This window comes from Leguminivora glycinivorella, chromosome 14, assembly GCF_023078275.1.
Source record: "Leguminivora glycinivorella isolate SPB_JAAS2020 chromosome 14, LegGlyc_1.1, whole genome shotgun sequence".
Classification (NCBI taxonomy): Eukaryota; Metazoa; Arthropoda; class Insecta; order Lepidoptera; family Tortricidae; genus Leguminivora; species Leguminivora glycinivorella.
This window is the reverse complement of record NC_062984.1, coordinates 16,824,499-16,837,446: the sequence shown is the minus strand read 5'-3', so window position 1 is coordinate 16,837,446 and position 12,948 is coordinate 16,824,499. Positions and strand designations below refer to the sequence as shown.

Sequence of the window (12,948 nt, the reverse complement as noted above, 5' to 3'; positions counted from 1 at the left end):
ACTCAAAATAAGACTAGTGAAGTATTGCCCAGTAAGAGGTCCCTAAAGGCGGTTTCACTTGCGTTTTTCTGCTACTGGTTTTTACGCACGGCATTTTGCAAGGTTAGATTTACCAGGGTGTCCACTTTCTGGAAAATCAGGGAAAGTCAGGGAAGCTCATAGTGGTCATGGAAAGTCAGGAAAAGTCAGGGAAATGATTTGGAGGTCAGGGAAAAACTTGGCACCAAGAAAAAAAATCAAAAAGTATTTAACCAGGGTTGACCATGACAGCAAAGATCGATTCCCGGTAGTGATTTTAAGGCAACTTAAAATTGTCACTTTAGACTTTTCATTACAAGTATAGTACCTGAGTATAGTACCTGGCCTCCTCCATCCCAGTGATTGCTAATGAGAGATGTCAGGGATATCTTCATGCTCTAGCTGACCTTAATTTATCCGGCCCAAAATCGTAAATGCGGAAAAATCCAGATTTTTTTTTACATTGCGTGCCCTACCCACATATTCCAAAATGGCGAAGGGAGTCGGGAATAAATTCAGTTATTGTGATTCAGATTAACTGGAAAGTTGCACCACAATGTCACCATATACAACATTCATAATTTGCTTTTGCTATGGCGATGTGAAAACGACAAAGACAAAGTTACGTCGCTGTCCAAATTCTAAGTATCTATCCGACAATCCAAAGCGGAGTTCCTCATAAAGCCCATGGCGCATAACGTCACATAGAGGCGCAATTTTGTATGAGTCAAAGGAACATAGGAGAATAATAAGCGTGACGATGAGAGAACTTCAAAATACTTGGAAACCTAAAGGCATGTAGTGGCAAAACACCTAAATGGGCATCCCGATGCTGACAACAACGAAAAAATTTCGCGCTCGCTTCGCTCGCGTTTAATATTTTCCGTTTCATCAACTTTAATTCCCTTTATTTTCGTGAAAGTTTCATGAAATTTAAATTTTTTGGAAAGTTTCCGCAATTTGCTCATAACTACTCAGCTCTGATAGACTAGGTACTCCATTTTATTTCCAATGTTATGTACATAATAACTACTATCAGCCCCAGGGACGTATAAAAGTGGAAAAATTTTCGCGCTCGCTGCGCTCGCGATGTTTTTTTCGAACATAGATTGCCCAACGGCGCCGAAACTCAAACTATAACCAAAACTAAATGGCAATAACTACCAACTACAGATTTCGTTAATGTTAGTTTTATAAAACCAGAAATTAAAGTTTGATAGTTGACATAAAGATAAAAAAAACCATAGGTATAAAAGTATGAACTGCCTTGCTAATTTTAATATTTCATACTTTTAAAAACAAACATTAAACACAAAGAAAAAAAATCTGTGACAGATGGACAGACAGACGCACAAGTGATCCTATAAGGATTCCGTTTTTCCTTTTTGTAAAAACTTATTTTTTTCAGGTTTTTTTTTTAAGACAGAAAAAAACCGTTTTTTTGCAACTCTAAGCAAAAGTGGTAATAGTTGAATGAAAATTTGGTCAGGGAAATTTTCTTAAATGGTCATGGAAAGTCAGGGAAAAGTCAGGGAATTTTTTTGGGGTTTAGTAGTGGACACCCTGTTTACATTTACTTAGCACGCTTTCAAAATAAGCCAGATACACGAACGCGCGTCTAAAGCGCTAATCTGGAACCGCCCTTGAGACGCTTTAAAAAATCGTGAGCGTCAGGACCCCTGGACCACTACCACAGACCTATCATTTCGCTTACGCTTAAAGACAGCTGAAGTGTGCGAAAGAGAAGCCGTCACGTATATGAACATACCATGAGTGAGAAAGAGTCGGACTACCATTGACAAAACGTGACCATTTCTGAGTCCGACAGCGGCCGCTTTGTTTACATATTTTGAAGATATTCAAAATAATAAATAATTCGGGGGTTGGGGTAATAAAAAGGGATGTGTAAAATATGGTGTCGTGCAGTGTACTAGATTGTTCTGTTATAGGGCCAAATAATCCGCTGAAATACTCATTTCACAGGTAATTATGATCTTCCGATTGAAATTTTCTTTACGATATTTTGTCAAATTAATAACTTAAAAGTGTTTAGAAGCCTACTCACATAGTCCATTATTAGGTTTTCTTCTGCTGTGTGCTAATATTTCATCAAAATATTCAATCATTTTCAATATTTTGTGTAAAAACCTAAATTGTTAGTTTACGCTAGGGCTTGACAATTTCATAATGACAGTATCGATAACTTACAAAAGTGCAATATTATGTTAGTCGATATGTAATTATTAAGATATCAATTATTATATAATAATGAATAAAACATTCACTAATATTCACTGCTAAAATTAGTTTAATATTATATTTTTTTATTTTATAACAGCCAATGCAATAGCTAATTATATCTTATAAGGTAACTGTCCCATATTACGGGAACTTAAGACGTTTCCTACTTTGAGTGAAGATTGTAAAAAAAATGCGAAGTTTCTAGTCGTGTTAATTATTTTATTTTAAAGATAATTCTTCTACGATGGATTTAAGACACTATTTTCCATCGTAACTTCTAATTTATAGAAATTACCGTTGTTTTACTTAACCCTTAGTTTGCCCATTATTCCGGGATACAATTTTGGTATGGCTTCAATTCCGGGAGTCGTTGTACGTAATTACGGGATACCTTTAAAGTCGACGTTCTTTAAGCATAATATAAGAAAATGAATTAAAAATGTTGTTTACATAAATATATAAATGCACATATCGTTTTAATAGATGCTTATACAGAGTGTATTTTTTATAATTGGCAATGTTTTGATGGGTTGGGGTGGGATGGGAAACATGATATTTTACGGTATAACGATTGTATGATATAATGACAGGGTGTTATAAGTTTTACTGTCTGTCTGTCTAAGGCATCGCTTACGAATGGATGAACCGATTTAGATTAGTTTTTTTCGTTTGAAAGCTGAATTAGTCGAGAGTGTTGTTATTAGCCATGTTTGATGAAAAACACTTCACAATGTCGGGGTTTATTTTTTCAAAATTTAATTTCAATCCAGAAGCTATTGCCGGTTATAAAAATTGCAAGGTACTCGTGAAAATTTCAGTTTTTTGTTACTGGTGATCACTGAGCTACACCGTATACATATATGGTGGTGATACGTTATTCAAGTATGTATATATAAATAAATAGTACTTAATAAATATTATAGGCCGTTCTTACACAGATTGACTGTCCGACGAATTTGTACTATTTGATATTTATATAGCTTTCTAGTACTAATAATGATTGAGCTAAATTATATAAAGTCGTCTACTTAATTACGGCAGTCAAAACGGAGGCTATATTAAAAGACAAACAAGATTAATTCTTAGTACATTGGAAGATTATATAACAATTATACTCAAAACATCGAAATAAGTAACCTTTGTGCTTTAATTTTATGAAATAAAACAAATTTAATGTCGATGCCACACTCCAATATTTCGCACGTATTACTCAACGAGTATACATTTCGTACTCAATTATGAGACTAAAATCTAAAAAATATATGTGCCGTAATTATGTCACTATAAATCTGAAATCTTTACTCAATATATTTACATCAAATATATAAATATAATTCACCGCAAATAGTAATAAAACATAAAAACATTGTAGACTGTGTTTCCGTTATTCCGTGATACTCCCGCAATTATGTACACCGCGTCAAAATGGTGTACATTATCCCGGGAGCGGGTATTTTAATTAAAATATGCTTTAAATTAATTTGAAAAGATGATATAAATATTTTTTAATAACTATAAGACCATTATGATACAAATTTAATATAAATAAACTTACCCGCATCACAGTAAACCCTTAAGAAGTTCCGCTGCCGCGTTAAGCTCACCGTCAAACACGCCCATAGAAACCACTGCGTGGTTGCGACTGACGCGTTTGGAGGTACCTCACGGCTTCAAAAGATATGACACTTATTCGAAAATCGACTTTTTCGGTTCTATTTGATCTATAGTTAATAAAATACTGCATTAAATTATGATTTTACTGATAGTTTCCTTAGTTTACGACAAAAACCAAAGTATCCCGGAATAATGTACCACATTTTACTATCCCGGAATAGTGTACAGTTACCTTATTTTGCCACTTTCAACGACTTTGTACATCACAAGGAGACACAAGGTTACCTGTAATAGAACTATTTTTTATCTTATCAACACTTACTGCTCTCATACTAAAGTGACTCAATAGTTGCCACATGCAAAACGGTTTACATAGACGGTGGCGCCCCTATTAATTTCTACTCTCTTTTGGCAGGCTTTCGCTTAGGATTAAGCAGCATCAAATCCCATAAACCCACCGTCTCTACTAAACAAGGAATTACTATGTATCCAGGGCTTCAAGTACGCTTGGATTTTTGCTGCGCGCGGAGTACAGCTGATGGAGGAAGCGGCGAAACTGCTGACTGTACCGTCGGTTATCTAATCAGCACTGACTGGCAGGACCATTGTAACGGAATTCGTAACTCGTGTTTTAGTTTATCGCCACTCGTTTCGTTTCGAATTTCCTTTTTTCCGCACTCATATGGCAATGTACTATTTTGTATTAACTTTGTATGCGTTTTTTAAATCTCTTACCTAGAGAAAAAAGATAAATAAAGGAATACGTAATACTCGTACCAGTTTTATTATAATACATATCAAAAGAACATTATTTGAAAAGTACCTACTACCTAGTCGATAAAATAGTGGAATATCGATAAAATATTTATGTCTATAGACATCACATCACTATTTTTGACACACACATACACAAATTACGCACACACGTGAATGTCATTTTTGGTCTCGTTTTTGAAGCTTGAGGGGCATTCTTTGTCATCCTATTTCTATGACCACTACAGATATTTGATGTTTAGTACATACTAAAATTTAGTACCTATTTGATACTATTTGGTACCTGAGTACATATATTTGGTACCTCCACTGATATCGAAAAATCGAGCGAATAAAGTGGCCAGACATTCTGACGTCAGGATGTCTGGACCATTTTTGGTTTACATAGTTCTAGACAACACTACTAATTGATATCTTAGTCAATATTTACTACCTATTTGGTACCTGTAATATATTTTTTTCAAATTTTTTTGGCGTACCAGAAAAAAGTTATGATGGAATTTAAAGTTGAAAACTAGTGTAATTACACTAATTACTTTTATATTTCGACTATATTAATGCCACTAGTCAGTAGAGATGATGTGCGAGTGCCTAAAAATAAATTCCTTTTTAAGTTGACGCGCAGGAGAGCAGGCGGATTCGCCTCTATTCTTTTGACTGGCGCTACATACTTCAACGGCACGGCCGGGCTCACAACTTTAAATTCCGTCATAACTTTTTTCTGGTACGCCAAAAAAATTTGAAAAAAATATATTGACAGGTACCAAATAGGTAGTAAATATTGACTAAGATATCAATTAGTAGTGTTGTCTAGAACTATGTAAACCAAAAATGGTCCAGACATCCTGACGTCAGAATGTCTGGCCACTTTATTTGCTAGATTTTTCGATATCAGTGGAGGTACCAAATATATGTACTCAGGTACCAAATAGTATCAAATAGGTACTAAATTTTAGTATGTACTAAACATCAAATATCTGTAGTGGTCCAGGGGTTCTGACGCTCACAAAAAATCAGTCCTCAAGATCAATCTTGCCAATATGCATGCTGCAATCATAGAAAGAGCACGTGGCCACGGTTCCAGAGTCGTCAAACTTCCAATCAGCTCCGTACGCTATGCTCTCATGTTCCATGTATTCACATAACACCGAAATGGAGTCTGTAACGCCTGTAAAAAACAGTTGAAGGAAGTTAATGATTAGACGGGTCTCGGTCTATAGATAGATTCACTACCACGCGAGTTCAGGCCTTGATTTGGATCCTAAGTAAGAGCCAGGTTGCCTGTCAAAAGTTCTAAGATTGAGAAGGGGGACCAAATAAATTGGACGGGATTTTGGAATTCAAAGCGTCTAGGAGCCTCTAAATCCAGGTCTTATAGCAGCTCTGTATGTGTAGACATGATCTGGGAAAGCTACACATTCGTGACCGAAATGCGTCGAACGACGAGGCACGTTTTAACCATCCGAGCTGATTCACACGGCAAAGTCTTTGCAAGGCGAGTCATGATATGGATCTTTTTACGCAAAATTCCAACAAACGTGGCCTTCGTTAGAATACATACCTAGAACTCTGAAGCCTCCATACATGCAGGCCGCTAACACTCTGGTAGGATTTCTGGGGTGATACTTCAGTCTCCAAACGCCACCGTTCACCGAGCTCTCGGTCAAGCAGCGCTTTAGGCTCCTAGCGTCCCAGAGACGCACTTTTTCATCATAACTGTAAACAGATAAATATGGCTATAAGACTAAAATGTTCATATTTTTGTACGTAGAGCTTTAGCACTTGTATGCGTGACATGCTGAAAACACCATTTTCCATACATTTTTTTGGATTTTGTTCAACGAAGCCAAAAATATCAGAATCTGTGTGAATAAAGGGGAAAGTGTGTGCCTGTTTGTTTGTCTGTCTTTCACGGCAAAACGGAGCGACTTATTGACGTGATTTTTTAAGTGGAGATATTTGAAGGGATGGTGAGTGACATAGGCTACTTTTTGTCTCCTTCTAACGCAAGCAAAGCCGCGGGCAAAAGCTAGAATTAATATAAAGCACGAATAAATGGAATGCTCTCAATTATTTTTGGTTCGTAGTCACAGACCTTCCTGTGATAAGTTGATGTTCAACGTCGATATGACTTCTGATGGAGGTAACGCCTGCCTCGTGGCTTCGGTTCGTCATTACTGCCGCGTCGGGAACCCTGATGTCGTAGCTTTTGAAGACACAATCATCTCCACCTACAAAATAGAAATATTTCATGACCTTGTCGAAAGATACCCTTACTGACTAGTTTCTTCGTGCAGTTGATAAAAGGGTCTACGCTTCAAATGAACTACTGCGTTAATACAATAATACAGTTGACGCACATTCAAATTACTTACCTGAATAAAATAAGTCAAGATTCCAATAATTGAACGCAGCTATCCACGCCTCAAACCCATGACTCTTCCACGTCCCAACCCTCATCAATCCATTCTCGACAATCTTAAAAACAGTCACATCTCCCGCAGAACCACTCACAACTATCATTGGCTCACCCGATACCTTGTTAGTCGACCAATCAAGAGACAGCGCTAAAACGTCTTGACCAATCGAATCTTCGAGCCACAGTTTAAAATTATAACCGTCGTTTTTATACAGTTGGTAGAGCTGGAGTGATCCTTCAGAGGTTACTACAGCGAGCACTGCGTGGTTTTGAATGGTGTGATAACTCCATTTTTGGTCTAGGATGCCGGCGGTATCGACTGTTTGGACGGGGCACAACTCGACTGTGTCTTGGTTTATTTGGAAGAGGTAGATTCTGCCGAGTCTTGTCTGTTTTTTCGGTTGCTGATCTAAAAATAAGTATCATTAGTTTGATATTTTTTCCATCGATAATCATCGACAATTAAGGTTGACTAAAGGATACAATAATAGAGAAGGGCTCTTTAACACCGCAACTCGATCAATACCTACAGAAAAACGATACCGCATACAGCACCTTGAGAGGTAAACAGGTGAGAGTCAAAAACGATCTCTTCTAGACAACTTCTAGGTACCTAAAAGTTTCGGAGTTTCATAAAATATCTTAATAAAAAAGTGGTCCTTCGAACCGGATTTCAAAATGGCGATATTGAATTGCTATTACCTTCGTCTTTTTTCTCAAGCTGGTAAGTGCCGCAGACCAGGACATCGCGGTAGGGCTCCACGGGGCACCATTCGACGGAGTCCGCGCTGTAGCCGGTGTTCCACCGCCAATTTGTGCTCCAAGACACCATCTTGTGTAGATGTTACTGGCAAATAACAGTGAACAATAAAAGAAATTAATACAATACACGCTTAAAACTTACATCTCTATTAAAGTTATCTTTTGCTTCAATCAATAGTGTAATAGCGTAAGACTAAGACAAGTTGGCATCAATTTTGATACCCCCCGCGTAAGGGCTGTTTTAACGTGACAATCAACTTAGCTTGACATAACTGTCGAATTAGAATTACCTGCCTAAACAATTTTAAAGAGAAATTCAATGAAACTAATCTGTACTATTTTAAACCCATTTATTAATATAATAAAAATATGCCCATACATGAATAAATACAGCCGACTAAAGCTATTTCTCATAAACTGTAATGAATTTAACATTTATTTCACAATTCTTTACATTTAATTTGCTAAAAATTTGTACTGTTTCATGGTTCATTACTTACAATTACTTCGAAAACTTTGATAATTCATAAAACAGCTAAAACCTACAGATCGAACGAGAAGACGTAAATTTAAGTTTGACATCGAATGGGAAAAAATATACAGGAAAAATCTATTTATAAAAAATATTGAAATGGACTCGAATTACATTTAGTAAGATTAACATTCAAGTAAGTACTTTATTCTTTAATGGTAACTTATTTTATATATTTAAAGACTATTTCGTAATTTCTCCTTAGCACTAGCGTTATACTAAAAGTATACATTTTCGGCAGTTGGACCAAAATGTTACATCCAAATCAAAGTGCCAATGGCTCACAACAGAGGGCGCCTGTAAGTTTTATATCCAGTCCAGAGACCGTGCTTTGGGGCCGAAGCAGCCCGCACTGATCCGAAAAAAAAAGTTTTTATATTGATTTATTATGTGTGGTCTGTCACGAAAGGGTTTAAGTCAAAACCGTGCACCAAGGAAGGTAATGAATGATACAGTTTTGCCCTTTACGTACGTACAAATGGTTAGAGGCGCCCTCTACAAAGAGCTTTTAGTTTATAACATACTTGTTAGTGTTCCATCACTTCCATCAGATATACGCTATCGCCTATCAGTATATCAATATTTAATTGTGTATCATGTCATCCACTTTACTTTCTAACAAATTAAAGGTGATGCCCATATTTGATTTTAACCAAACACACACCTTTAAAATATAAGCACCAAAGTTAAAATGTATAGAAAAGATAAACATAACCAGACAGCAGGATTAAATAGAAATTTTGAAACTACAATTAAATCATAAATCGGCAGCAAACATATTAGACAAAATATATTAGGAACACAAACAAGTAACAAAGTTTAAAGTGCTGAAGCAGTACTGAAAATATATACAACTTAATTCTAATAATTCAAAATTATCAAACAATGAGCACTTTATCTTACATAGTGTTACTCTAATTTCACATGATTGCCTTTGTGGTTTTACAGTTTCTGAGCAAATGTATGAGGAAATTCATACGTAAAAATAATATCAAGATATATTGCTCTTAAAAAGATGTACCTACCAAGCAAATTATCCATACTCGCAGAAAGTCACCCAATTTTTTTTTTGTATATTTTGGTTCATTCGTCAAAGTATAATGAATCTTAATTTTTTTAGGAATCTTCAGATATTATTTTATAGGCCACTTTTAATCTTGGTACATCTTTGACCCTTGGTACATTAGAATACTGTGAAAATCATGAATTTTTGACTAATACTAGACATAAAATGTGACTTGACTTGATAGTTTCAAGTCTCAAACTACTTGTAATGAGTATCTTGTGGGCAGTTACATCAAGTATAGTCCGTGAGGCAAGGATTGAGTAAACATTTATTAATGTACCGTGGCCCAATTACGTAAGATGCCAATTTAGAATGCCGCATTATAGTAAGCCAAAGGGCTTAATTTGTGTAAGTTACGTGTCTACAGTCCTTCAAAAATGATTGTAACTCAATTTTTGCCTCACGTACTTCGTAACTAACTTACTATGGCTGCACTATTCACTTTAATATCATGAAACATCAACATCACAAAATACCAAAGGTGTCTTAAAATATGCGCTTATTAAACATTAATAATATTTTACTTTATATATTGTTTTGTCTGAGGTAGATGTTCACAATAAATGTTTCGATCACAGCCTGGCTTTTCAGGACAGCTATCTCTAACAGGTATCTATATAGCAGGGATGCCCAACTGAGGTCGGAACGAACCGGCAAGGTCTATCTTACTTATTAAGTAAATAGGGCATGAATAGATACTTGGAATATGGGACAAAAAGGTTGAAGACCCCTGCTTCATTAACTGTGCGCGATTATGGCGCTCTTTTAACGGATGTGGGACACATTAGTTATTTGAGCAAATTTGTCAAATAAGAAGTATTCATATTAAAGCCCACAAAAGTTCATTATTTTGCCATGACAAGTGTGATTATCGCTTTAATTTCAGACCACGCACTTGAGATGTAATAACACGTTTATGATAGTTACCGACATATAATAGAGATTTTTTTTAATATACATATTCTACAGTACCTACTACCTATACAACTGAAACTAATTAAAATATTAATGAAATAATTGAACAAAATTCCTTCAATTTTAAAATTTTCATTAGCTGTAGATCTTCATTTTATTTTAAATATATTTTGTGAAAAGCCCTGTAACGTTTTACATAAAAGATATATTGAACATTAGCAACCCAGAAAATTAAGTGCTAATAATCTCAGAAACAAATTGTGCTATGAAACCTATTTCGCTCTATTCTCAAATGCAGCACATCTGTAGATATTGTTTAACTTATAGTGAACCCAAAGGTAAATAAATTAGAGTGAGGCCAGGTTGCTCGGCTGAGCATAACTCGCGTATTGTGTCGGCCGAGGCACACTACGTTTGCTACGCGAGGAAATTGCCTCGCGACGTGCCTAGCTCTGTGTGGACCGGACTATTGTTAAAAATTCTGTCGTTTTCTTTCTTAATTGCCCTAAACTGCTGAAAAAGATGCAGAGGACTGAGGCTCTAACCTGTCTGTTTAATGCCTATATTTATTGTATTAGGTAACAACTGCCAATTATTGTAACTTACTCACTATTTAACTATGTGATTTTGAAAGAATCATCATCAAATGTGTTGTATAACATAATTCTGCTAAAATGTTCTGTAAATGATGGTTATTTGAAATGTACAGATACAATACTATTTGTGGCTAAATATCTTGATTACTAGTAAATGTGGGGCTGCTGATTAAATTTTCTACTACAAAACAAGCAGCTGTCAGTTTCATCAGTAATATAAAGTAGACAATCAAATGTATTGCCATTTCACAAACACATTTAAAAGCACAAACTTTGTAGGACAAAGAAGTTCATTTTCAAAATAAAACATGGATTCTTCTCATCATAACACTTTCCAAGTTACCTGCATATTTCAAGTGTCAAGTGGGTTTTATTTAACCCACAATATGTATTGTTACGTGTTTTGCCTATTAACTTCCAATACAGAAAATTTATGTTATAATCACATTTTCAAAATAAATCTCTTAAATTTAGTCTAAGTACCCTGAATTATATTTTCTTTTTATTTCTAATAAATAAGACCCTAACTTTTATTATTGCAGCAATATTCTTATTCGCTAAGTAATATTATTCTGTTCTAGTCATCTTTATTTCCTTTTTGTATATATTTATATGAAGAAATTGGATGGAAACTATTTTTCACTATTTTGTTTTGTATGTTTTATATTATGGAGTAAGATAAGAATAAGAATAAAGCTGCAAAATTATGTGACAGTTCTAATATCAATAAGTGTTAGGGACACATTACCAGAAGAAATATTATTATTAGTATACTTGAGACTTACGCTAATATACTTTGACTGCTGCATGAGCAATAAATAACTTTCAGGGCTATTTGAAGCCTTCAACACACGTTCTAGACTACTTCATTTCTCAAGTTCACTTGTGCATGATTACTCAACAAGTAAACTAACTCTTTGCTGCTTAAGGTTCACAATCTAGGAACAGAGAGCTTGAGAAATAGATGAGATAAATAAGCAGTGTCTTTATATTACAACTTTGTTGGCAGTTACACAAAGAATTTGTTTCTGAGGTATGCTAAAATTGACCGTGTTGATGTTGAGACAGAACTTTACTGTCGTGCAGATCGCTCTGTTTCAATCAAGCACTCCCTCACGAGAATACGCGCGTGCACGATCCCACGCTTCAGACGCTCTGCTGAGCTGCGGCTGCCCGAGTAGCTTGGTCGCACCTCCTTACCCATCTCTTCTATCACAGCCAATAACTGTGCGTACTTGGACGTCCCGTTGTCCTTATCCTTCCCTATGGAAGATGGTGACGCCGCCGGCACCGTAGATATGGTCGCATGGCTGCTGCCCCCATGGCCCAGGTCTTTGTGCACATTCTTCCCGCTCATCGGTATCGCCGTAACAGTCACATCGCTCAGTTTCGACTCCACTGCCTGAATATCCATAGCCTCCATCTCGATCTGAAAACACAAAGTCTATTAGCTACACAAAAGAAACCGAAAGAATTTGCTGAAGAAACGAAAACTTACCCAGCTAAATACCAACAGATAACACAATCGCGAATGAAAACACATTCCGTAAACACGTACGCGTAAATGTAAATAAATAACTGCTAACTACTCTAAAATGTAGATAATGTAGGACATACCTAGTCCAAGCACCTTCGGAGTCGGAAGCAACGAAAGAAATGGGCTTTTTCTTATTACCAAAACGTAAAACCTAAAGCGGTTATAACGTATTTTAATGGAATGTGATATGTGTTTAGTAAAATGAAATGATTTAATACAATATTTCCTGTATTTTATTATTTCTGAAATAATAAACAACTCCACAAATTACCACCACATTGACAACATCTACTTTTTTTATTACTATAGGACAGTACGTGAGCTTTGACTTGTTGATAATACTGCCAAAATTATTTTCAGAACTGCTCGTAACTATCTAACTACAAATAATTTCATAAAACACATATTCAGACAAAAGAATTAAGAATGGGAAAATATCTTTACCGATAAGAATAATGACCTAATTATAATATA

General features: G+C 35.6%; 1 protein-coding gene across 3 annotated transcripts; it reads right to left on the bottom strand.

Moving 5' to 3' along the window:
- Positions 1-74: 74 nt before the first annotated feature.
- Positions 75-12,789, bottom strand: LOC125233684 (diphthine methyltransferase). 3 transcript variants are annotated; one of them, XM_048139768.1, is made up of 9 exons: positions 12,555-12,789; positions 12,169-12,366; positions 7,769-7,898; positions 7,023-7,475; positions 6,743-6,878; positions 6,209-6,363; positions 5,660-5,815; positions 1,585-1,678; positions 75-108 (listed from the first exon to the last, which is right to left on the bottom strand). In XM_048139768.1, the coding sequence occupies exons 2-7, from the start codon at positions 12,358-12,360 to the stop codon at positions 5,661-5,663; spliced, it is 1,221 nt and encodes a 406-aa protein (XP_047995725.1). In that variant the 5' UTR covers positions 12,361-12,366; positions 12,555-12,789; the 3' UTR covers positions 75-108; positions 1,585-1,678; position 5,660. The 3 variants fall into 3 exon arrangements, with proteins under 3 accessions (XP_047995725.1, XP_047995723.1, XP_047995724.1); XM_048139766.1 differs by lacking the exon at positions 12,169-12,366 and having other exon boundaries at positions 77-113; positions 1,590-1,681; positions 5,663-5,815; positions 7,769-7,913; XM_048139767.1 differs by lacking the exons at positions 75-108; positions 12,169-12,366 and having other exon boundaries at positions 1,607-1,679; positions 5,658-5,815; positions 7,769-7,913.
- Between the last annotated feature and the right edge of the window lie 159 nt (positions 12,790-12,948).

What these genes read in the sequence shown, in the direction of transcription:
- LOC125233684 (XM_048139768.1), bottom strand. Translation starts at nt 12,360, where the DNA reads ATGGAGGCTATGGATATTCAGGCAGTGGAGTCGAAACTGAGCGATGTG. An exon ending in ACAACGGGACGTCCAAGTAC is followed by an intron (nt 7,899 to 12,168) that starts GCACAGTTATTG and finishes CATCTACACAAG; the next exon opens with ATGGTGTCTTGGAGCACAAA. An exon ending in TGGAGGCTTCAGAGTTCTAG is followed by an intron (nt 5,816 to 6,208) that starts GTATGTATTCTA and finishes TGTTTTTTACAG; the next exon opens with GCGTTACAGACTCCATTTCG.